The sequence below is a fragment of the Marmota flaviventris genome, chromosome 9, assembly GCF_047511675.1.
Source record: "Marmota flaviventris isolate mMarFla1 chromosome 9, mMarFla1.hap1, whole genome shotgun sequence".
NCBI classification, from domain to species: Eukaryota; Metazoa; Chordata; class Mammalia; order Rodentia; family Sciuridae; genus Marmota; species Marmota flaviventris.
In genome coordinates, this window is record NC_092506.1 from 19,495,456 (window position 1) to 19,517,765 (window position 22,310).

The 22,310-nt window shown below is 40.5% G+C and overlaps 1 protein-coding gene across 6 annotated transcripts in view; it reads left to right on the forward strand.

Annotated features, from left to right (window-relative positions):
• The window catches only part of Agbl2 (AGBL carboxypeptidase 2), a 54,253-nt gene that overhangs the window by 16,123 nt on the left and 15,820 nt on the right, over positions 1-22,310 (forward strand). For 3 of the 6 annotated variants that reach the window (XM_071616167.1, XM_071616168.1, XM_071616170.1), the window contains 10 exons: positions 1,023-1,805; positions 4,296-4,452; positions 5,653-5,779; positions 6,078-6,178; positions 7,494-7,624; positions 11,530-11,596; positions 12,849-12,971; positions 13,461-13,568; positions 15,538-15,615; positions 17,548-17,620. In XM_071616167.1, coding sequence (XP_071472268.1) covers positions 1,023-1,805; positions 4,296-4,452; positions 5,653-5,779; positions 6,078-6,178; positions 7,494-7,624; positions 11,530-11,596; positions 12,849-12,971; positions 13,461-13,568; positions 15,538-15,615; positions 17,548-17,620 — 1,748 coding nt within the window. Of the gene's footprint in view, positions 1-1,022; positions 1,806-4,295; positions 4,453-5,652; positions 5,780-6,077; positions 6,179-7,493; positions 7,625-11,529; positions 11,597-12,848; positions 12,972-13,460; positions 13,569-15,537; positions 15,616-16,746; positions 16,981-17,547; positions 18,219-22,310 lie in introns of those variants that run through there. The other 3 variants (XM_027936558.2, XM_071616171.1, XM_071616172.1) reach the window with 3 other exon arrangements.

Genomic DNA, 22,310 nt, shown 5'->3' on the forward strand with positions numbered 1-22,310 from the left:
TAAAGGGGGAAATTGCATCTTTTTTTTAACTTTGAACAAATTTTGGGGGGCTGGGGTTATGACTCAGTGGTAGAGCGCTCGCCTTGCATGTACAAGGCCCTGGGTTCGAACCTCAACACCACATAAAAATAAATAAATAAATAAAATAAAGTTATATAAAAAAAAATTTGTACTAGGCATTAAGGGCCTCCCATGTGTTAAAAATACACCGTACCACTGAACTAACCTCCAAACCACATCTTATTTTGATTTGCATTTCTTTTATTATCAATGTGTGTGAATATCTTTTTATTTTTTAATTTTATTTGCCATTTTTATTTCCTCTTTTTCAAGTTAGTCTTGCATCTTTTATACAAGGTGAATGCATTCCACAGGTGCCCCCTCATCTTGAAATAATTGATGGCTAGTGATAAAAATAACACCGAGGCTTATAGGTCTTCTCCAAAGTGTGAGCTCTAGGATAAACAGCTAGTAACCAAAAGCGGGCTCTGACTCCCCTACCTTTCAGTATGTTTCAGAGAAATGTACTGCAGTAGTTAGAAACTGCTAGTAGACACTCTAGAAAGCTATCAAGAAGCCAAAAGAGGGGCTGGGGATGTGGCTCAAGCCAAAAGAGGGGCTGGGGATGTGGCTCAAGCGGTAGCACGCTTGCCTGGCATGCCTGCGGCCCGGGTTTGATCCTCATCACCACATGCAGACAGGGATGTTGTGTCCACCGAAAACTAAAAAATAAATAAAATAAATATTGAAATTCTTTCTCTCTCTAAAAAAAAAAAAAGAAGAAAAAAGCCAAAAGAATTTTAAAAAATCCTGAGTAACAGTGAGTTTGAAATTCTTCCTTCTTCACACCAAACTTTCCTTCCCCAAGTTTCTGCTTGTCTAATTATGTGGGTTGGGGTTAGGCAAATTAGAAAATAAACATGATATAGAAGGTTTTTCTGTTGTAATACGATGTTTTCTCAAATTTATTTTTGAAGGGAGTGTGAGATTATAGAGATAATCTTCTGTTCTCTCCATTACAGAGACACCTACGAGTATGAACTCACCTTGCGAACTGACCTCTACACCAATAAACACACTCAGTGGTTTTATTTTCGAGTTCAAAACACCAGAAAAGATGTCACCTATCGCTTCACCATTGTCAACTTGCTGAAGCCTAAGAGCCTGTATACTGTAGGCATGAAACCACTCATGTACTCCCAATTGGATGCCAACATCTACAACATTGGTTGGAGGAGAGAAGGAAATGAAATCAAGTACTACAAGAATAACACAGACAATGGGCAGCAGTCTTTCTACTGTCTTACGTGGACCATTCAGTTTCCACATGACCAGGACACTTGCTTCTTTGCACACTTTTACCCATATACATACACTGATTTGCAGTGCTACCTCTTGTCAGTGGCAAAGAACCCCATCCAGTCTCAGTTCTGCAAGCTCCGAACTTTATGCAGGAGCTTAGCAGGAAATACTGTCTACTTGCTCACCATCACCAACCCATCCCCGACCCCTCATGAAGCTGCTGCAAAGAAAGCTGTGGTCTTGAGTGCCAGAGTGCACCCTGGGGAAAGTAATGCCTCCTGGATTATGAAAGGCTTTTTGGATTTCATCCTTAGCAACTCCCCAGATGCCCAGCTCCTTAGAGATATTTTTGTCTTCAAGGTAGTTCCCATGTTAAATCCAGATGGCGTGATTGTGGGGAATTATAGGTGTTCATTGGCTGGAAGGGACTTGAACAGGCATTATAAAACCATCCTGAAGGAGTCTTTTCCTTGCATCTGGCACACGAGGAACATGATCAAAAGGTGAGACCTTTTATCCGTTGGTCTTTCTGTGAGTGCTGAGCCTTTTGTCATATACTCTGTCTTATGGGGAATGAGGTCTCTTTTTAAAAAAAAAAATATTTAGGGTCTAGGGTTGTGGCTCAGTGGTAGAGCACTCGCTTAGCATGTGTGAGGCCCTGGGTTCAATCCTCAACACCATATAAAAATAAATAAATAAAATAAAGGTATTCTGTCAAACTACAACTAAAAAATAAATTAGAAAAATAAATAAGTGAAATAAAGGTATTGTGTCCTACTACAACTAAAAAATATTTTTAAAAATTTATTTTTTAGTTTTAGGTGGATACAATATCTTTATTTTACATTTATGTGGTTCTGAGGATTGAACCCAGTGCCTCATGCATGCTAGGTGAGCACTCTACCAGTGAGCCACAACCCCAACTCCTCTCTTTTGTTGTTCTGTCATTAGATATGGCTTTGGATGGTTTTTACCAGTCCCTTTGACGTCACATGGCTTTGTCAGATCTTTGGATGTAAACTAAATATGCAACACTTTGGCTAGAGTCTTTTCATTTAGAAGTCAAACAACTGAGTGGAAAAGATCAGAGGTCAGGGAAGTTGTGGGTCTTCATGATGAAACTTGTATATTAGGGGCTGCGGTTGCGGCTCAGCAGTAGAGTGCTCACCTAGCACATGTGAGGCCCTGGGTTCGATCCTTAGCACCACATAAAAATAAATTAATAAAAAATAGGTATTGTGCCCAACTACAACAAAAATAAAATATTAAAAAGAAACTTATAGTAACAATAGCGGCTAATAATTAGTGCTTATGTATGAAGTGACAGTATGTTAGTGCTTTACTTATATGATCCGTTTAATCTCCACATTAATGAGATCCTTTAGGATTAATATCCTGTCTTGTATATAATGAGGAAACTGAGGACCAGAAATGTTAAATGACCTGAACAAAATCATACAGCTAGTGAGTGACAGGGTGTATATTTGAACACAGTCTCTCTGGTTCCACAGTCCGAGTCCCTTATTACCATTTTATGTTACCTCTCATGAAGAATAAAAAATCAGTCAGCACTTTTCAGGCCTGTGTAAAAGCAGTCAAAGGTTAAAATGTAATAGTGCCCACCTTAAAGGAGTGAAAATGCAGTGGATAAGAATGTGCAAATGAAGCTGAGTGCAGTGGCACACTCCTACAATCCCAGTGACTAGGGAGTCCAAGGCAGAAGAATCACAAGTTCAAGGCCAGCCTCAGCAACTTAGTGAGGCCCTTAGCAACTTAGTGAGATGCTGTCTCAAAATAAAAATAAAAAGGACTAGGAATGTAGCTCAGTGGTCAATCCTAGTACAAAAAAAAAAAGTAAATGCACACCTTCTAACCATACCTGTGTGAACAGGTGTGAGTAGTGTTGGGCTGGTAGAGTAACTAGGGGCATGTGTGTGGGAGTCAGCTTGGCCTGCGTTTGAGACATTGTTTCACTATTGATGGGATCTATGATCTTAGCCAGGTGATTTAACCTCAGTGAGCTTTAGCTTTCTCATCTGTAGAATGGTCATAGTAATACCTGCATTGAGTGGTTACTGTTAGGATTAAATGAGATGATCCATGTGATTTATTTAGCATAGTACAAGCACCTTGTAAATGTGTACGATTATTGTTATGACCCTCTTCATCCAATCATCATCATCATGGAGAAAGTGAGCATGTTTGGGAAGTTGGAATAAGTGTCCTGAGTGATCCAGAGACAAAGAAGGGCTTGTAGGAAACGGGCCCTAGAAAGTCGAAAGCAAAGGCAATCTGTGATTCCCTACAACTGCAGTCTCTCTCCCTTCCTCACGTTCTTCACAGTGGGCTTCTTTTAATAGGTTTTCTCCACTTATTGTCCACTTATCCAGGTCTACCCACTACTTTTCCATTATGAGTCCTTCTAGCAAGGGCATATATTATTTTTATTTTATTCTTTTTCCATAAGAGGAATTGAACCCAGAGTTGCTTTACCAATGAGATACATCCCCAACCCTTTTTATTTTATTTATTTAGTTAGTTATTTTGAGACAGAGTCTCGCTGAGTTTTTTTTTTTTAATATTTATTTTTTAGGTGTAGATGGACACAACACAATGCCTTTATTTTTATGTGGTGCTGAGGATCGAACCGGGTCCCGCCTGTGCTAGGCGAGCGCTCTACCGCTGAGCCACCATCTCAGCGCCTAGCTGAGTTGTTTAGAGCCTCACTAAGTTGCTGAGGCTGGCCTTGAACTTGGAATCCTCCTGCCTCAGCCTCCTGAGTTGCTGGGATTACAGGCATGTGCTACCACACCTGGCCTGAGAGCATGTTTTCAGCAATGGATGGGGATAGTGTCCATTGGAGGCCACTAGCAACTGACATTTTCTGAGGAGGGAAGGTATCAACAGCCATACTCCTAAAAGAATCCAGATGATCCTGGATTGTTTGCATGCATTTGGAGGTCCCCTGAGTCCTTTGTTTGCCCTCTCACCAGACTTCTTGAAGAAAGAGAGGTTCTTTTATATTGTGATTTTCATGGTCACAGCCGTAAGAATAATATCTTCCTGTATGGCTGCAATAACAACGACCGGAAGTACTGGCTTCATGAGCGAGTCTTTCCTTTAATGTTAAGCAAAAATGCACCAGATAAGGTAAGCACATGAGGTAATTTTCTGTCCATTAGACTTAGGTACAAGGGCGCTTATTGCTTCCTAGAAGTAGCGTTTGGTAAATCCCAGCAAAATAGATTTAGGAATTGCTCTGTGTCCATCAGTCAATGGAGGAAAAAATGTGATATATCCACACAGGGGAATGTTATTTAGCAATAAAAAGATTAAGGTGCTGATACTCTAGGGTAAGGAAGAACCTTGAACACATTAAGCTAAGTGAAAGAAGCCAGACACAAGAAGCCACTTAACATATGATTCCATTCTATGCAGTGTTCAGAAGAGGCAAATTTAGAGACAGAAAGTGGTTCAGCAGGGCTGCTGGAGGAGGGTGGAATGGGGCATGACCGCCATTGAGTAGTGATTTTCTTTTGTGCATGTGTGTGTGTGCATGCAATGCTGGGGATTGAACTCAGGGCTTCGCTCTACTACTGAGCTACATCCTCAGCCCTTGAGTTTACCTTTGAGGTAATGAAAATGTTATAAACTTCAATTATGGTAATGGTTACACAACTCCATAAAACATTGAACTGTGCACATTAAATGAATGAATTTTATGATGTGTGAGTTATATCTTAATAAAAATGATTTTTTTTAGCTTTTGGTGCTGGCAACAACTCGGGGCCTCATTCATGCTAAGCTTATGCTGTACCACTAAGCTACACCCCCAGCCCAAGCTCAGTTTTTGAAATTTGCTCTTGATTATTCCACCTGGGCATTAGTTGAAACTCTTGTGGGCAAAGTTATCTATCACCTTTAATCCTGTGGTTGGTGAAGTAAGCCAGTATTCCCAGTTGTCCTAGGAACCCTAGTCCAGCAAAATGCACATTGGTGGAGGGGAAGAAGAAAGGGAGGAATGGGCAATTAAGACTGAAAACAAAAAAAATGCGCTCTCTAGCCTTTGGAGGATCACAGTCCATGTGCAGTGCTCTGAGTGGTCCTGCAGAGGAATTCTGTTCAGTTTTGTTCACCCTCACCTCCCTGACTGACATGACCACAGAACTCCTCCTCCCCCACCCCCTTAAGACTATTGACATCTCCCAGAATTAATGTTTTATTGAACATACTTTAGGAAATAATGTATATAGACAACCAAGGAAGCCATTCTTGTTTAAAAAATGAATTTTTGATGTTAATGAATATTTGTCAGTTTATTATTAACAGAGAATTTGGATTTCTCTTTAGTTTTCTTTTCATAGTTGTAATTTTAAGGTCCAAAAGTGCAAAGAAGGAACAGGAAGAGTAGTGATGTGGCGAATGGGAATCCTAAACAGCTATACCATGGAGTCTACCTTCAGTGGGTCTACCCTAGGTGAGCTCTCCTTTGTAGATCATGAGTCACCCACAGGGGGAAGCCACACACAGCACCTGGGGAGATGAAAGGCCTGGGATTGCTGGGGAGATAGTGATTTAGAGGATTTCCTTGTCTGGCCCTCTACTGAGTTTGAGTACTCTGCATGTGAATGCGCAATACAATATTTGAAAGTATTGTATTGTTTAGAAGCATATTGATCTAGAATCAGAGGTGGTATTTTTTAAAGTTATTCATAAATTAGATTTCCATTCAATCCTTAAGATATAATAAGAAATGTTTGTGGATTTTTCTCCAGGCAGTAAAAGAAACATTCACTTTACTATTGAGGACCTGAAGTCCCTGGGTTATCATGTCTGTGACACCCTTCTGGATTTTTGTGATCCTGATAAAACAAAGGTAAAAATGTTTTTTTCAAGAAACATGGTGCTTTTACTGTGATCAGTTTCAAAGTCAGTACAGTGGGATTACATGTGTTCTTTATTTTCATCTTAATATTTTTTGAAGCTTTTATATTTAAGGAAAATTTAAAAGCCCCAGCCTGCAGTGTTGTCAACAAATGGTAAGACCTCATCATCCTCTAGAGTTGGAGACTGTCCTTTGGCACCCCTTTCCCTCACTTCTGGCCTTGCCCATGGCAGCACCAGTTCTTACTTTCCTTTCTCCTATTTTAGAAAAAGAGCAACTTGGTACAGGTATTTCAGAAAATCAGTGTCCTTGCTCTTCTCCCAAAGTAATCCGTCTTTTGTGCGTGGGTGGACTTTATCCTCTTCTTCCTCTCCCCTCAACTGTGGGTGTTCTCAAGCAGCCCCCTTCTAAAACACAAAGACTTTCTTTGGCCATGTTTCGCCAGTGGGTTATTTCTATCTCCCTAACTCATCTCTCATACCCCTTCTGAAATGTTGGCTTGGTGTGCACCATTCTGGATACAATTGTTTAATAAAAAATAAAAGGAAAATCTGGGGGTTAAGGGTGCAGCTCTGTGATGGAGTGCTACTTGCTTCTCATGCACAAGGCTTTGGGTTTAACCCCCAGCACTGTAAAAGAAAAGTAAAATTTGTCCACAGCATGGCCTATTTTAATCTCTCTCCTTTTTTTTTTTTTTTTTTGGTGCTGAGAATTGAACCCAGGGGTGCTCTAGCACTGAGCTAAATCAGCCCATTTTGTTTTTATTTTGAGATATAGTCTTGCTAAATTGCTGAGGCTGGCCTCAAACTTCCCATCCTCCTGCCTCAGTCTCCTGAGTTGCTGGGATTACAGGCATGCACCACTGTGCCTGGCTTTAACTTTTCTTTTTGATTGGTTTTTTTGTTTGTTTGCTTGCTATGCTGGAGATTGATTCTAGAGCCTCCACAAGTTAGGCAAGTGTACTTGGCTATGCCCCCAGCCAAGTCATCCTTACCATATGCCAAAATCTAAACAACTCCATTCAAACTTTTTCTTCTTTGCTGCTCAGAAAAAATGAAATAAGTCAGACCATTGCATTATTTAAGAAGTTGGCCATAGCCAGAGAAAAGAGGCTAAAGGAGTGCTTGTATTTTCTGCCCTAAAAATACTTCTATTTCTATAGCTTATGGAATTTATCTGTTAACCTGTCTTTAGTAGTAGAGGTTGCAATTTAACTCATCTTTTCCCCCTTTCAGCATATACTCAGGAAGTATTTGATGAATAAATACATAGATGATCAAAAATAGTTCTTTTTTCACTGTCACAGTTTACTCAGTGTCTAGCAGAACTCAAGGAACTCTTACAACAGGAAATCCACAAGAAATTCAATGAATGTGGAGAAGAAGTGAATTTAGAAGGAAGTTGGAGTGACATCTCTTTGTCTGATATTGAGTCCAGGTAATAAATTTCAAAGAAAAATAAGTTTTATATATATATTTAGTTGATTTTGAGCTTCAATAATAACAGAGGAAATCATATCCTCAGTTCATGGCACACTTAAATACACTTTATTTCTTTGGCAGTTACAAACTGAGCACATGTCCATGCCAGCCTCTGTTCTGGGCCCTAGAAATAAACAGGGAGTTGAGCACACAGTTTATGGAGGGCGTTGGAGCAATCGTAAAGCCTTTGCTCTTGACTCCATGGGATATAGGAAGTCTTCAGAAGGTTTTGAGTAGAGGAGTGTCATGATCTGACTTAGGTTTTAGTTTCAACAGGAACACTGACTGCTCTGTGAAAAATGGACTGTGACGCTCTCTTGCAACAATATAGGTGAAAGGTGATGGTGGCTTAGACCAAGGCAGTAGTGTGGTTGAGGGAGAGGTGTGTGAATCGTGACTGTACTGGGATTCTAGATTGAAATTACAAACATTAGAATTTGCTCATGATTCCCCCCACCCAAGTTTGCAGTCACTTTAATTTGATGCTCTTAGGAGAGGGCAGAATGGCAGTAGTGAATAGGGAAGGTGGTGCTTCCAGAGCCACCCCTCTGGGGGCTAGTCAGTCCCATCCTCCAGTAGCTGAATATCATTGGGGCCAAAGCAACAATATTCTTCCTCTTCCAAGATTGGGAGGCTGTTGGCCTCTTGGTGTTTCACAAGCCTCTCAGTTTCCCAGCAGGCCCACTCTTGCAACCCATAGTCAGGCAGATAAGTCACAAAGGAACTGACAAAGACCAGGATGATAGAGAAGCCAGAGAAGATCACCTGAGTGTTCCAGAGACTCACAGCAGGACCTTTGTCATAAAACTATGGGAGTCTGGATTCTTCTCATAGAGGTTTTTGTCCTCAGGATCTGGGTCCTCCCGCCAGTGTGTGGTTATTTCTGGTGTCCTCTTTCTCACTGAAGCAGATGGGACAACCATAGCTCTGGAGGAGCTGGATTCCCAGCAAACGTGGACACTCAGTCTAACCTCCATGAAAGATAGTGCTTCTAACTAACCAACCACACACACACACATACACACACACACACACACTCTCACACACGTATTTCTTTTTCTTTTTGGTTGTGCTGAGGATTAAACCCAGCGTCTTGCACATGCTTGGCAAGCACTGTACCACTGAGCCATGCCGCCATGGTTTCCACCCTCCCTTTTACACTCTGCTACTGCCACACTGGCTTTCTCACTCTTCCTCAGGCTTGCCAGGCCCTCTCCAGCTTCAGAGACTGAACTAATAATTAATTTTTTTAATATTTATTTTTTAGTTTTAAATGGACTGAATATCTTTATTTTACATTTATGTGGTTCTGAGGATTAAACTCAGTGCCTCAAGCATGCTAGGCGAGTGCTCTACCACTGAGCCACAACCCCAGCCCCTGAACTAATAATTTATTATGCCTAATTCCCCGGATATCCACATGACTAATCCCTTCACCTCTTTCAGGTCTTCACTTAATGTTACCATTCTCAACGTGGCCCACATTCCTTACTCTCATCCTGCAACTTGCTACCCCTATTCCCACTTCCGTGCTCTACCTTTTTATATATATATAGCATTTATCACCTCCTGTCATTTATCATTTTAAAATCTTTATTGTGTCAGTTGTTTCTTGTCTTTCTCCCTAGTAGGCAGTGGAGATCTTTATTTTGTTCACATGTGTCTCATGTGCCTGGAATGAGGCCTGTTCTGTACCTAGCAGAGGGAGAGTTCAGTGAATATTTGTTGAATTAATTTAGGATGCAGGATCTCACTTCTACCCTATAGTATCCCCAGCTCTTTCAAGAAGCCCTCTGTGGGTGAGTATCTCACAGTGTGCAAGAATACCTTCTACTCCACCTTACCTGCCAGGGTGCCTTAGGCTGCCCCAGCTCCTTTAAAAGATTGCTGGGCTGAGGGCTGGGGTTGTGGCTCAGCATGCATTAGGTGCTGGGCTCAATCCTCCTTACCACATAAAAATAAAATAAAGATATTGTGTCCACCTATAACTAAACAATAAAAAATAAAGAAATAAAAGATTGCTAGGCTGGGTTTGGAGTTCTGCTGGAGTCTGCACTCTGGCCCATGGAGCACAGAGGAAAGGGCTGGCTTTCTATCGGTTCGTTCTATGTGGCACATTGAGATCTGGACCCTAAAGCAGGTTTGGCTGAGTCTCATAAATGTTTTCTTAGAAACCTTAAACCAGACCGTCAGCCAGGTAGGGTTCCCCATTAATCACATCACCCCTTCCACTCTTCCTCAGTCCTTTGCCAAACTCTCCAAACCCACTGCAACAACCCCTCTCCACTTTTAGCCTCAAAAACAAAATGTTCTTTGCATGTCAACACATGCATATAGAGCCCAGGGGAATCAGCTCAGAAAGAGCCAGACTCTCCACTCTTGTTGGCTCAGTAGGGAAACTGATGAAGTTAAGAAGTATTGAAAACAGCTCGGCTCAATGGTGCACACCTGTAATCCCACAGACTTGAGAGGCTGAGGCAAAAGGATCACAAATTTGAGGTCAGCTTCAGCAACTTAACAAGACCCAGTCTTAAAATAAGAACTAGAAAAGGGCTAGAGATATAAGTCAGTGGTATAGTGCCCCTGGGTTCAATCCCCAGGTTCAGAAAAAAGAAAAAAAAAATTATTGAAAACAATTTGCTGGCTTCTTTGGCAGGAAGCCAGATAACACAAGCCTCCAGAGGGCGCCACCTGTCCATTCTTATGACTGTGCAGACAGGCAGCCTGGGAGGGTACAAGCCCAGTTTGAGTTTACTGTCTATATGTGTACATACATGATTTTTGACGCTCTTTGGGATATACTATTTCGTTAAAATTTTCTATTATCTCCAAAAGGAACTTCAGATTATTAATAGAGCAAAGGCTTGACTGGATTGGAAAAGCCTCATGAGAACAGGGAATTAGAAAGTAGATCACAGAAGACAGGGCTTTCTTCCTGCTGTCTTGCCATAGGGCTCCTCAGGTGTATTGGGGGGTAGGGTGGGAGGAGGTGCTAAAAGAATGAAAGGCTGGGCAAAAGAATGATTTCAAATCTTGTCTTCCAATGAGGTCTGACTTTTGTCCCTAAGACACTTAATATTTGGAGCCTTTATCAGAGCTATCAGTTCTAACCAATCAAACCCCAGGAAAGGCAAAATATAATGTGACATTCAAGTAAAGGACATGATGAAGGAAGGAAGAATTGATTATCTGAGACCCCATTCATTCTAGCACCTGTAAAAGAGAGGAGGGGACAGTTTCTGGAGAAGACTTTAGTCTAGATATGTGTCTAAAACTTTTGAAGGGAGAATACTGCCCTGGAGCTGGGGGTCATCAGTGAAAGAGTGCCTGCTTAGCTGCACGAGGCCCTGGTTCTCTACCCAAGGGGGGAGAAAAAGTATTTCCTGGTCTGTGGTCAGTAAACTGTTAGATTTACTTTTCTATATATTCAACACATTTTTACAGAGTTCCTGGTAGGATCCTGACTTTCAAAACTAGTACCAGCTAGACAGGAATGAATGAGGAAAAGCCTCTGCTGTTCTCTGGGGCTGCACATTGAGAATCCTGTGGCCTCACACCCTCTGCAACTTTGCGCTTTGGACCAGTATCCCTTTGTCACATGGATTGTGAACTCCTTGGTCTAGTAGGGGCTCTGCTTCACTCCTCTGACTCCTCTGTGCTAAACATACTGCCTGGCATACAGCAGGTGTTCAGAAGGAATAAATGAATGTGTTTGTCAAGAAGATTTTATAACTGGTGCATAGACAATTCAGCAAATAGTGGACTAGACATCTAATCCCACGTGGCTGGTCTGGTAAATCTTAGACATCCTGCATATGTTAATAACAGCTATTTCCCTTTCTTCTTTCTCTCTGGAACTAGCACCAGTGGTTCTGACAGCTCCCTCTCAGATGGTCTCCCTGTTCACCTACTGAACATAGTAGATGAGGTAAGATTATGTTGAGTTTTATACCTAGGAACTAGCAATCTTTAAAAAAAATCATGCCATTCCTGCATAATTTCGCGAGTTTTCCAAAAGTCTTAATATCTACAGAAAATATAGCAATAGGGCTAGGGGTGTGGCTCAATGGCTTTGCCATACCTAACATGGGCAAAGCCCTGGGTTCCATCTCCTGAACTGCAAAAAAAAAGAAAGAGCAATAGGGTTCTAACTGGGTCACCCTGCCCTAGAGTCTTTTGTTTTGTCCTTTATAACTTTTTTTAAAATATTTATTTTTTAGTTGTAGTTGATCACAATACCTTTATTTTATTTGTTTGTTTTTATGTGTTGCTGAGGATTGAACCCAGGGCCATGCATATACTAGGCCAGTGCTCTGTCACTGAGCCACAAACCCTGCCTTTATTATAATTTAAAAAAAATGGAGTTGTAGATGAAAAAAATGCCTTTGTTTATTTTTATGTGGTGCTAATGATCAAACCCAGTGCTTTACACGTGCTAGGCAATCACTCTGCCACTGAGCCCCAGCCCCCTTCATAATTTTTTATGCTTAATTATTAAAGCCACTTTTTGGTAACAATAAAACTGAATCTTTCCACCACACGTCTAATGATCCAGACCTGACATATTGCCATAGTCATCTGATTTTATCTTGTAAATAATAGATATTTGGTTATTGATATAAATGCCCCTTTGGCAGTATACCTGTAATAGTGGAATTCAGGTGTGTTAAGTAAAGAATAGCCTTTGGTAAGAAGATAACCATTTGCTTATTCTCCAAGCCAACAACATGAGGGCCACAACATTTTTGGGTTTTGAGTTTTTGTTGTTGTTTTGTTTCTTTGGTACCCAAAATTGAACTGAGGGATGCTCTACCACCGAGATGAATCATGAGCCCTTTTTAATTTTTTAAAAATATATTTTTAGTTGTGGATGGACACAATAACTTTATTTTACTTATATTTATATTTTTATATGGTGCTGAGGATCAAACCCAGTGCCTCACACATGCTAGGCAAGCATTCTACCATGAGCTACTTAGGGTCTTGCTTAGTTGATGAAGCTAGCCTTAAACTTACAATCCTCCTGCCTCAGCCTCCTCTGAATTGCTGGGGATTACAGGCATGTGCCACTGCACTCAGCCCCCACATTTTATTTTGACCGTTGTGTGAAGAGTGCCATGTAAGGGTAAGCATAATTCTGGAACCCCCAGTGAGCAGTTTCTCTGTACTTTCTGGAACAGTTGAATCAAAAGATGATGTCTAAGAAGAAAAAAAAGAAGCCACTTCAAACTAGGAAACAGCGAAATGAGCTGCATCAGAAAAATAAGTTGATGCCAGAGTTCAAGTTAACAGAAGATGCCTCCGTAAGAAAGCCCCAATGTCTACTCTGCTGTCTGGTTCCTGATGTTCCACAGAGGGAGCAGGAAAAAATCTAAAGTTTACTATAATCCAGAAAGAGTAGGGTGTAGCAAGTGGGGGGACTTTGTATTTTGGGTCCTCTAACTATTTTGAGTAGGTTTCAGCCATGGCCCACTGATCATTTCCTACAGTCTGGTATAGCAAGTCTGGATTTTGACCAAGTCTAGATTTCCAGAGGAAAGAGGTGGTACTGGAAAAGAGGTGGCTAGAGCTAGTCCAGAGTGGCTGGGTAGCTGAGGGATTAGGCCTGGTCCAGGATAAGGACACTGGACAGCTCCTTCTCTATTCTGCTTCTAGATGCCACACCCACCTCCAACCCTCTGCTCTCCAAAAACAAAAATGCTTTCAGAGGTGGGAGTTTTGTTATTGTGTGCATTGGGTCAATTATCAATGAATTGATTGAAAAATATTCTCTTTTCACTTAATTTTTCTAGGACAGGGCAGAACTTGCTCCTACTCTGCAAAAGCAGTCTACATTTTACAAAACTTTGGAGAATTTCAGATCTTCAGCAATGAAAAATGAAAAACTAAGCCTCAGTGAGGTAATATTTTTTGTTTGACTCTGTCACACAGATTCTCTTATGTCTCCAGTTAGCATGTCTCTCACAGGGTAAAGAATGCAATAGCCATTTCTGTTACCTGTACCTGTTAGTGCCACTGGAAGCAGGGAACATAAAATTTGGTGTGTGTGTGGTGGTAGGAGGACAACATTGACACTGCTTTGTTTGGACACTGCTGAATTCTGTGTGTGTGTTTGTGTGTGTGTGTGTGTGTGTGTGTGTATGTATGTGTGTATTGCTGCGGATTGAACTCAGGGCTTTGTGCATGCAAGGCAAGCACTCCACCAACTGAGCTATATCCCCAGCCCCTGAATTCTAATATAAAATACTGGTGACTTGTGATTTCATACCAATAACATAAGAACAGGCTGTGAATTCACCATCTATCCACCCCACTTAACAGATTTCATTATGTGCATACTACACAACAGGCCCTTTACTGAATGCTGAGAATTCAACATTGAATAAAATACCAGGAGCCTTCAAGTCTGGGGGTGATATTAATAACGAATCAGGAATTTATATCAGTTGTATGCAGTGGCAAAAAACAGAAGAGAGGCACCCAATTTTTAGTACTTGAAAGTTTTATGACTATAAAATCCTTGGTTCTTTTATATATAAAAATAGGTTTTGGTACAATAGTAGCTAATTCTTAGTGGATATGGTGCAAAAGCCCTTGCATGGAATGCCACCCTATAGTTAACAGTGAGTGGTACAGTGAGATCTCATCACACTATACTGGGGAACCTCCACAGAGCATAGCCATTCCTGTTCAGTATTGAGGATGATTTGATGTCTAGTTTAATGGTGGCAAGAGCACAGGTTTTGGGTCTGTATTAAATTCCTCTTCCATCCCCACAATTTAATACAGGTTGAGCATCCATCATCTGAAATACTGTACAATCTGAAACTTTTTAAGGGTCAGCGTGACACCACAAGGGGAAATTCTGTATCAACAAAACTTGTTTCATGCAAAATTTCTAATATTTAAAAGTATTTCATAAAATTACCTTAGTAGGGGTATGTGTATAAGGTGCATATGAAACATAAAAGAACTTAATTTTTCTTTTTCTTTTTTTGGTGTCAGGAATTGAACCCAGGGGTGCTACATCCCTAGCCTTTTAAAATTTATTTAGAGACAGGGCTTAATAAGTTGCTTGAGACTTCTCTAACTTTCTGAGGCTGGTTTTGAATTTGCAATCCTCCTGCCTCAGCCTTCTGAGCCACTGGGATTACAGGTGTGCTCACCACTCCTGGCTTAACTTCATTTTTAGATTTGGGTCACCTCCCCTAAGATATCTGTCGCATTATGTATATGCATATATTCCAAAATCGGAAAAAAAAAATCTTAAATCTGAAACACTTCTGGTCCCAAGCATTTATTTTTTTCTGTTTTTGGATTGAACTAACAGGCACTCGACCACTGAGCCACATCCCCAGCCCTATTTTGTATTTTATTTAGAAACAGGGTCTCACTGAGGTGCTTAGTGCCTCGCTTTTGCTGAGGTTGGCTTTGAACTCGTAATCCTCCTGCCTCAGCCTCTTGAGCCAACTGGGATTACAGGCGTGTGCCACTGTTCCTGGCTTCTTGGTTCCAAGCATTTCTGATAAGGAATGCTCAGTCTATATTCTGTGAGTTACATAACCAGCCAAGGACTCAGTTTTTGCATTTAAAATATTGGGATAATGATATCTTAATCATCACTTATTGTGAGCATTAGAAGTGAAGCTATAAAGTACCTGGCATGCGGTAGCCACCCAATAAACATTGGGTCCCCTTTCCTTCTTTTCATTGACTTGTTACTCATTTGTGTCTTGCCTTTCTTTTTGTGTTAGAATATCATCATGAGTAAACATGCATGAATAAAATGCACACAAGTAATATATATTCAATAAAATCACATTCACATGGAAAATTTAGTGAGGATATGTTCATTTATTTTAAACACAGTTAAATGGAGGAGAGAGAAGCACCTCCATGGACTCCAAAATGACACTGATTCTACGTAAGAATAAAGAGAAAATGCAGGTACTTCACATAATATATATGTGCATATACATGTATATGTATATTCACATACTGTGTGTGTGTGTGTGCGCGCGCGTGTATAAATTGCTGGCATATATATGGTGCATATATATATATATATATATATATATATATATATATGTACATACATACATATATGTGTACATATACCAGCAATTAAATGAGCAATTAATATTAGTTTTCAAATGTATTATGTGATTTGGAGGAATGATACTACTGACCTTCCCAGATTTGTTCTGCCCGGGTGAACATCTAAGGCAGTTTATGCCCTTAGGCTACACATCACGTGGCCACCCTGGGACTTAGTCCACATGGTACTAAAGAACTGAGAAAGAGCACCCAAATCTGAAAGCATGCTAACAAGAATTTAATTTTATTTTAACAAACATTTGTTAGGCTGCCGTTGTTTTGTAATTGTATGGCAACATGTCAGTTTAGATAGCGATAGAGAATACATAATGTAGCAGTTCTCAGCCCAAGGAGATGTCAGCAACACATGGGATGTCACCATCAGTTGCGAGGTATACCTCACAGCCAGTGTTACCACTGGTCACTCAATCTGAGGTTTGTGAATGTCTTACTCCATTTCCGTTATTATAAGACCTGAGACTGTGTGATTTATAAATGAAAGAAGTTTGTTTAGCTCACAGTTCTGAAGGCCAGAAGTCCAAGATTGGGTGCAATACCTCTGGCAAGTGCCTTGTGCTGCATCATGACATAACAGAAAAATGGAATGGCAAGTGGGACAAGCAAAAAATGCAAAGCACAGGAGGCAGCCTCACTTTATTACAACCTGCTTTTGTGGTAACCAGTCCAGTCTCATCAGAATTAACCTGGTCCCTTTCACAATCTCTCATGCACATTTACACGTGCATATTCTAAGAGGGAGGAGAAGGAAGAGGGCATCAGCTAGTAAGCTGTCCTTTCACATAGCCCTGGGTATACCTGTGGGAAGGTGTGGCTCACACGAGTCTGACTCAAAGGTTGAGAATCACCAGGTTAACTTAGGCATATTAGACACAGAGTGGACAGTCCTCCAGGGTGACCCTGCTGTTTTCCAAAGTCTGTTGTTTGGGAATTCCTGGGTTGATGCTCTCATTTACCTATCAGGGTCTTCTGGAGAACCTGCTTCTATGTGTGGGGCTCCTAAAGAACTATAAAGACAAGATCCTCTATGAGTGACAGAAACTGAAGAGCAAAGAAAAGAGGTTTCAATGAAGTCAAATCAGAAAATTTTCCAAGTGCTATGATACATGCCTAAACTAAACAGGAGGCTTGCAGCTTTGAGGCCAGCCTGAACAACTTAGCAAGACCCTGTCCCAAAATAAAAAGTAAAAAGGGCTGGACGTAAAGAAACTGGTAAATGAGGAACTTGTCCTTTTTCCTCATTTAGCATTCATTTCACAAGGTCTGTAGGTAACTAAATCCATATTCCAAAAATGAAACATACTAGTTAGATTGTGACAAGTAACCATGGATTAAATTAAATACAATATACTGGATGAAAGCCATCCAAACTTTAATCTTTACTTAATTTGCTTAAAATTTCTAGTGGAATATTTCTCTAACGGGGATATGGGCATATCAGATAACCAATTGAATATGTGGGGCAGCCATCTTGATGGATCAAGTTTTTCTCTTTGTGTGATGTTTCTAGACAACTTATGAAATACAGTCCCTCTGCTTCTTGGGGCAATTCAAGTGTTGCTTCTGGACCTTGACTTGGGTATCTGAGAGACTAGGACAAATGCTTAATTTACCTCTGTCCTGTAACAATGTTGACCACTTGGGCATGGGGGAGAAAACACAAATACTCGCCACTAATTCCTAGTAAGGCCAACCTGAGTCCTAATTGTAACTGTAGAATTTGCAAAAGAAAGTGAGTTCAACTCTTCTATCTTGTTTGCACAGAGTAAGAGGCCAGGTTTTACACCATCATGCCCCCAAAGAGGAAGCACAGACTCCAGCCAAGAGTCAGCTCCAGGTATGAAGCCAAACTGGCCTAGGAACAGATATCCTGTCACAAAAAGAAGCACCACTGCTATGGCAGCATACCCATCCTTGCACGTAAACACATACCCGTAGATGTGCCTTGGCTGTGCCACACAGGCACTTCCTCAGAGTCTTTGGGTCCTATGCATTCTGTAAGGGGTTGTGGTATGTTGTGCTGTGCATTCATCACACCATGATGACCTTACACTTTGTACTTACTTACACCACATGCATGTCCTCAGATGCATCGTTTATGCATTCAGTTATTTTTTCCTAAGATTTTTATTGTGATGACATCTGTGCTCATGGAACTACCACACAGATAAACCTCATTTTTAACTAATAGATATGCTCTCTAAAATTAGCTACAAATCAATTTTAATAGATCAAATTCTGTTATAAACATGTTTGGGGAGTGTGCTATGTTAAAATAAGCCTTGTGTCAAAGCTTTCAAGTGATAAACAATCAGACTATATATATATATCAGGTTTGCTCAAAGTGAGTTATTCCCACAGAAAGATAACAATTCATGTTTTACTCAAAATTTAATATTGCATATATTATGTTCAACAAGGTTATGTAAATTTTTAACTCGATGATTAAAGTACTTTCTCTCTAACCACTTGTTTCCTTTGATTGGTTAACTGCATAATCTTATGTGAACAGATATCTTATTGTAGCAGTTTTTGTGCAATGGTCCCTCATGAACACCAAGCATAGTCTGCTGTTTTCAGCATGTTGTCTCAGCATGCTAGAGTCATATTAAAGAGGAGTCACTATAGCTTATAACAGGCTACCTCTAGTTTTGACTTTTCCTTTTACCTATCACTTTGGATTAAAAGTTTTCTGGCAGTGTGCAGTGGCACACACCTAGAATCCCACTGCCTCTGGAGGCTGAGGCAGGAGAATCTCAAGTTCAAAGCCAGCCTCAGTAACTTGAGAGACCCTGTCTCTAAATAAAATATAAAAAGGCTAGGGATGTTGCCCAGTGGTTAAGGGCCCCTGGGTTTGATCCCTTGTACCAAAAAAACAAGAATTATAAAATGCTGGAGACAAACTTTGTTTGAAAGTTGTTCAGAAATACTTGTTTTTGCTCCAAATAAATTTGGAAGAAATTTGTAAAAAGCATCCCAGTATGATGATATTATTTTTGGAATCAAATATCAGAACACATGATCAGTTGTTTTTATCACTGATCATGTGAGCTTTATGAAGCCAGGAATGATTGTGTCTGCTGGAGAGACTGAGACAGGAAAATCACTTGAATCCAAGAGTTCCAGACCAGCCTGGGCAATATAGACCCCCATCTCAAAAAAAAAAAAGTTTTGAGGCTAGGGATATAGCTCAGTTGGTAGAATGCTTGCCTTGCATGCACAAGGCCCTGGGTTCAATCCCCAGCAACACACACACACACACACACACACACACGCACAGAAAGTGTTTTGAACACTAAACTTCCTAAATATGTGGCTTGCATGTGTGTTGAAGGGTTAAAAAGAAGATAATCCTATGAAACTCAGGAGAAGCATCACATCAAATAATTGCTAAAAGACTAGTATGCCTGAGCCCATGGGTTAAATTCCCAGCAACACACACACACACACACACACACACACATACATAATAATAACAACAACAATAGTAACTTCTAAAAGACCATTATAGTAAATTTCTAGCTCTGTTCAGCTCATTTGAAGTGGCATTTGTTCTAAAGGATTGATATTTGTTTGTTTGTTCTCAGAAGAGTGTGGCAAGTTTTCCTCCTCAGATGAGGAAGAAGTACCACATAGGAATTTTCATGCTATGGTATCTAGGAGCCAATGTGCCTGTCATTTCTCCTTAAGCTTTAGTAGGAGGCTAAAGGAGTGACTCTGGCTAGAAATTTTTGAATGTCACTTGGGCACAGTGGCATATACCTATAACCCCAGCATCTGAGGAGACTAAGGCAGGATGATTGCAAGTTCACGATCAGTCTCAACACTTTAGCAAGGCTCTTAGCAATTTAGCGAGACCCTGTCTCAAAATGTTAAGAAAAAAAGGATTGGAGATATAAGCTCAGTGGTAGACCACCCATGGATTCAATGCCCAGTACTAAACCCACACAAAAAATTTTGAACAGCAGCTGCGCGTGGTGGTCCACACCTGTAAGAGGTGGCTGAGGCAGAATTGCAAGTTCGAGGTCAGCCTCAGCAACTTAGTGAGGCCCTAAGCAATTTAGAGAAACCCTGTCTCAAAATAAAAATGTAAAAGGTCTGAGAATGTGACTCAGTAGTTAAATGCCCTGGCTTCAATCCTTGGTACCAAAAAAAAAAAAAAAAAAAAAAGGCTTTGATAGCATTCTAACAGGTGGGCCTGCACAGTGTAAATCCACCTCAGGATGCTGGAGAAACAGCTTGACGCATCTTCATCACACTGAGTATGAGCTAGGAGAAGGAAACTAGAGTAAATCAGAAAATAAGCATTTTAATCAGGTCTTCAGATATATAAGGACAACTTATATTCAACAGTTTTTGATGAAGGTCAAGGGCATAGGGGAAGAACCATGAATATATTTGGTGCTTTGTTTTCTTTATAAACCAACTGTGTATTCACTAATAGAAGTAATTTCTTAAGATTCAAAATGGATTTCAGGTCAACACTTTTTTTAATATTTATTTTTTAGTTTTAGGTGGACACAATATTTTTATTTTACAATTATGTGGTACGAGGATCAAACCCAGTGCCTCGTGCAGGCTAGGCAAGCTCTGTACCACTGAGCCACAATCCCAGCCCTCAGGTCAACTTTTTGAACCATGTGGACTAATGGGTGTCATTTGACCATCTAGTGGCAGCACATCCTTTTTTTTTTTTTGGTGCCAAGTATTGAACTCAGGGAACCACTGAGCCACATCCTCGGTCCTTTTTTTCTATTTTATTTGGAGATAGAATCTCGCTAAGTTGCTTAGGGCCTCACTAAATTGCAGAGGCTGGCTTTGAACTCGTGATCCTCCTGCCTCAGCCTCCTGAGCTGCTGTGATTACAGTCATGCGCCAGACTGGCCCCTTTTCTATTTTGGGAGAAGTGACAACACCTCTTGAAAGTGCCATAAATATAAATAGGTAAGGCAATGACAGTAAGCATTACACTTAAGATGTTTTTGGTGAAACATTAACCATAGGAAAAGACATAGAGGCTATTTTGAGAACAAAAATTCTAGGTTTTTTTTTTCCCCCCATTTGTCATTAAGTGCAAGGGTTTTGGAGATCTGGAGATTTTCTGGATACCTAGCCACTCTGAAATGACCATCATCACTGGCTTTAGTTATATTGTCACCAAATTTGATCACAGCTATATTATTCTATTTTCTGTTGCCATAAATGAATACCATAGATTGGGTAATTTATGAAAAGGAAATGTATTATGGTTTGGGAGGTTGGGAAGTCCAAGGTCTAGTGACCACATTTGGTGAGGGTTGCCTTTTTATGTTTGTTTATTTATTTGTTTTATTCAGTGCTAGAGATCAAACCTAAAATCTTGCATGTTCCAGGGAAACACTCTATGACTAAGCTACATCCCCAGCTCTGGTGAGGGCCTTGTTGCTGATGGGGACTTAGCAGAGTCCCAGAGTGGTGCAGGGCTTCGCATGGAAAGGTAGAGCAAGCACGCCAGAGAGAGCTTGCTTTTATAACAAAGCCACTCCCTTGATCCACCTCTCAGTGCCATTAATGCTGCTTCCCTGGGGACCCAATTTCTAATGCATGAGATTTGGTGCACACAGTTAAACCATAGAAGCAAGTATTGGCAAGAATACTCCACAAAATGCTCTGCTTTGCAGAAATAGAACTACAAACTTCTGTTTTTCCAAGCTGTTCTCAGACTAATTCTGGTTTCATTATGTAGAATAGCAGAGATGTTTCCAGGTCACAGAGATTTGGCACCTTCTGCATAAGATGACTTTGAAGCTACAGAGCCTACTCTGTCCTTTTTTTTTTTTTTTAATTGTTTTGGTTGTAGATGGATGTAACACCTTTATTTTGTTTATTTTTATGTGGTGCTCTACCACTAAGCGACAACCCCAGCCCTCTACGCTGTTCTTTAAATTACAAAGACAAACTGTGCAACTTGGCGAGGGTTTGTTAAATTAAATTAACCAGTATCATTTATGTCCATTTCATAGCAGATTATTCTGGGGAGGGCAAGCTCACCTCTGTTGCCAAAGTCCAACATCTTTATCCCTTTTTCTTCACCCTCATACTGTGTGATCAACTAGTAAGAAACCCCGTATTTATTTCCCCTGTTGAATGGGTTCTACCTTGGCACTGTGCAGCTGAGTCATGTGCTCTGTGAAAAACAAGCTTCCTCATGAAAGCAGGTTCTGAGAGGCATTGTTTTAATGTGTATGTTTATAAAGCTCTAGTGACAAACTGCACACCACATGTCCAGAGTTTAATTAGGGTCAGAAGAAAGGAAAATCCCCTAAGAATACAGAAAGAAATATAGGTTAAGCATCCCTAATCCCAAAGTGTGAAATCTGAAATGCTCCCAAATCTGAAATTTTTGGAGCATTAGCATGATACCACAGGTAGAAAATTCTGTGCCTGACCTCATGTTATGGGTTGTGATCAAGTTTATTCAGTGTCCCCAAGGGGGAAGAGATCCTCTCAGCCCCTCTTGCTGCAATACACAAACTTGTGTGTATGTG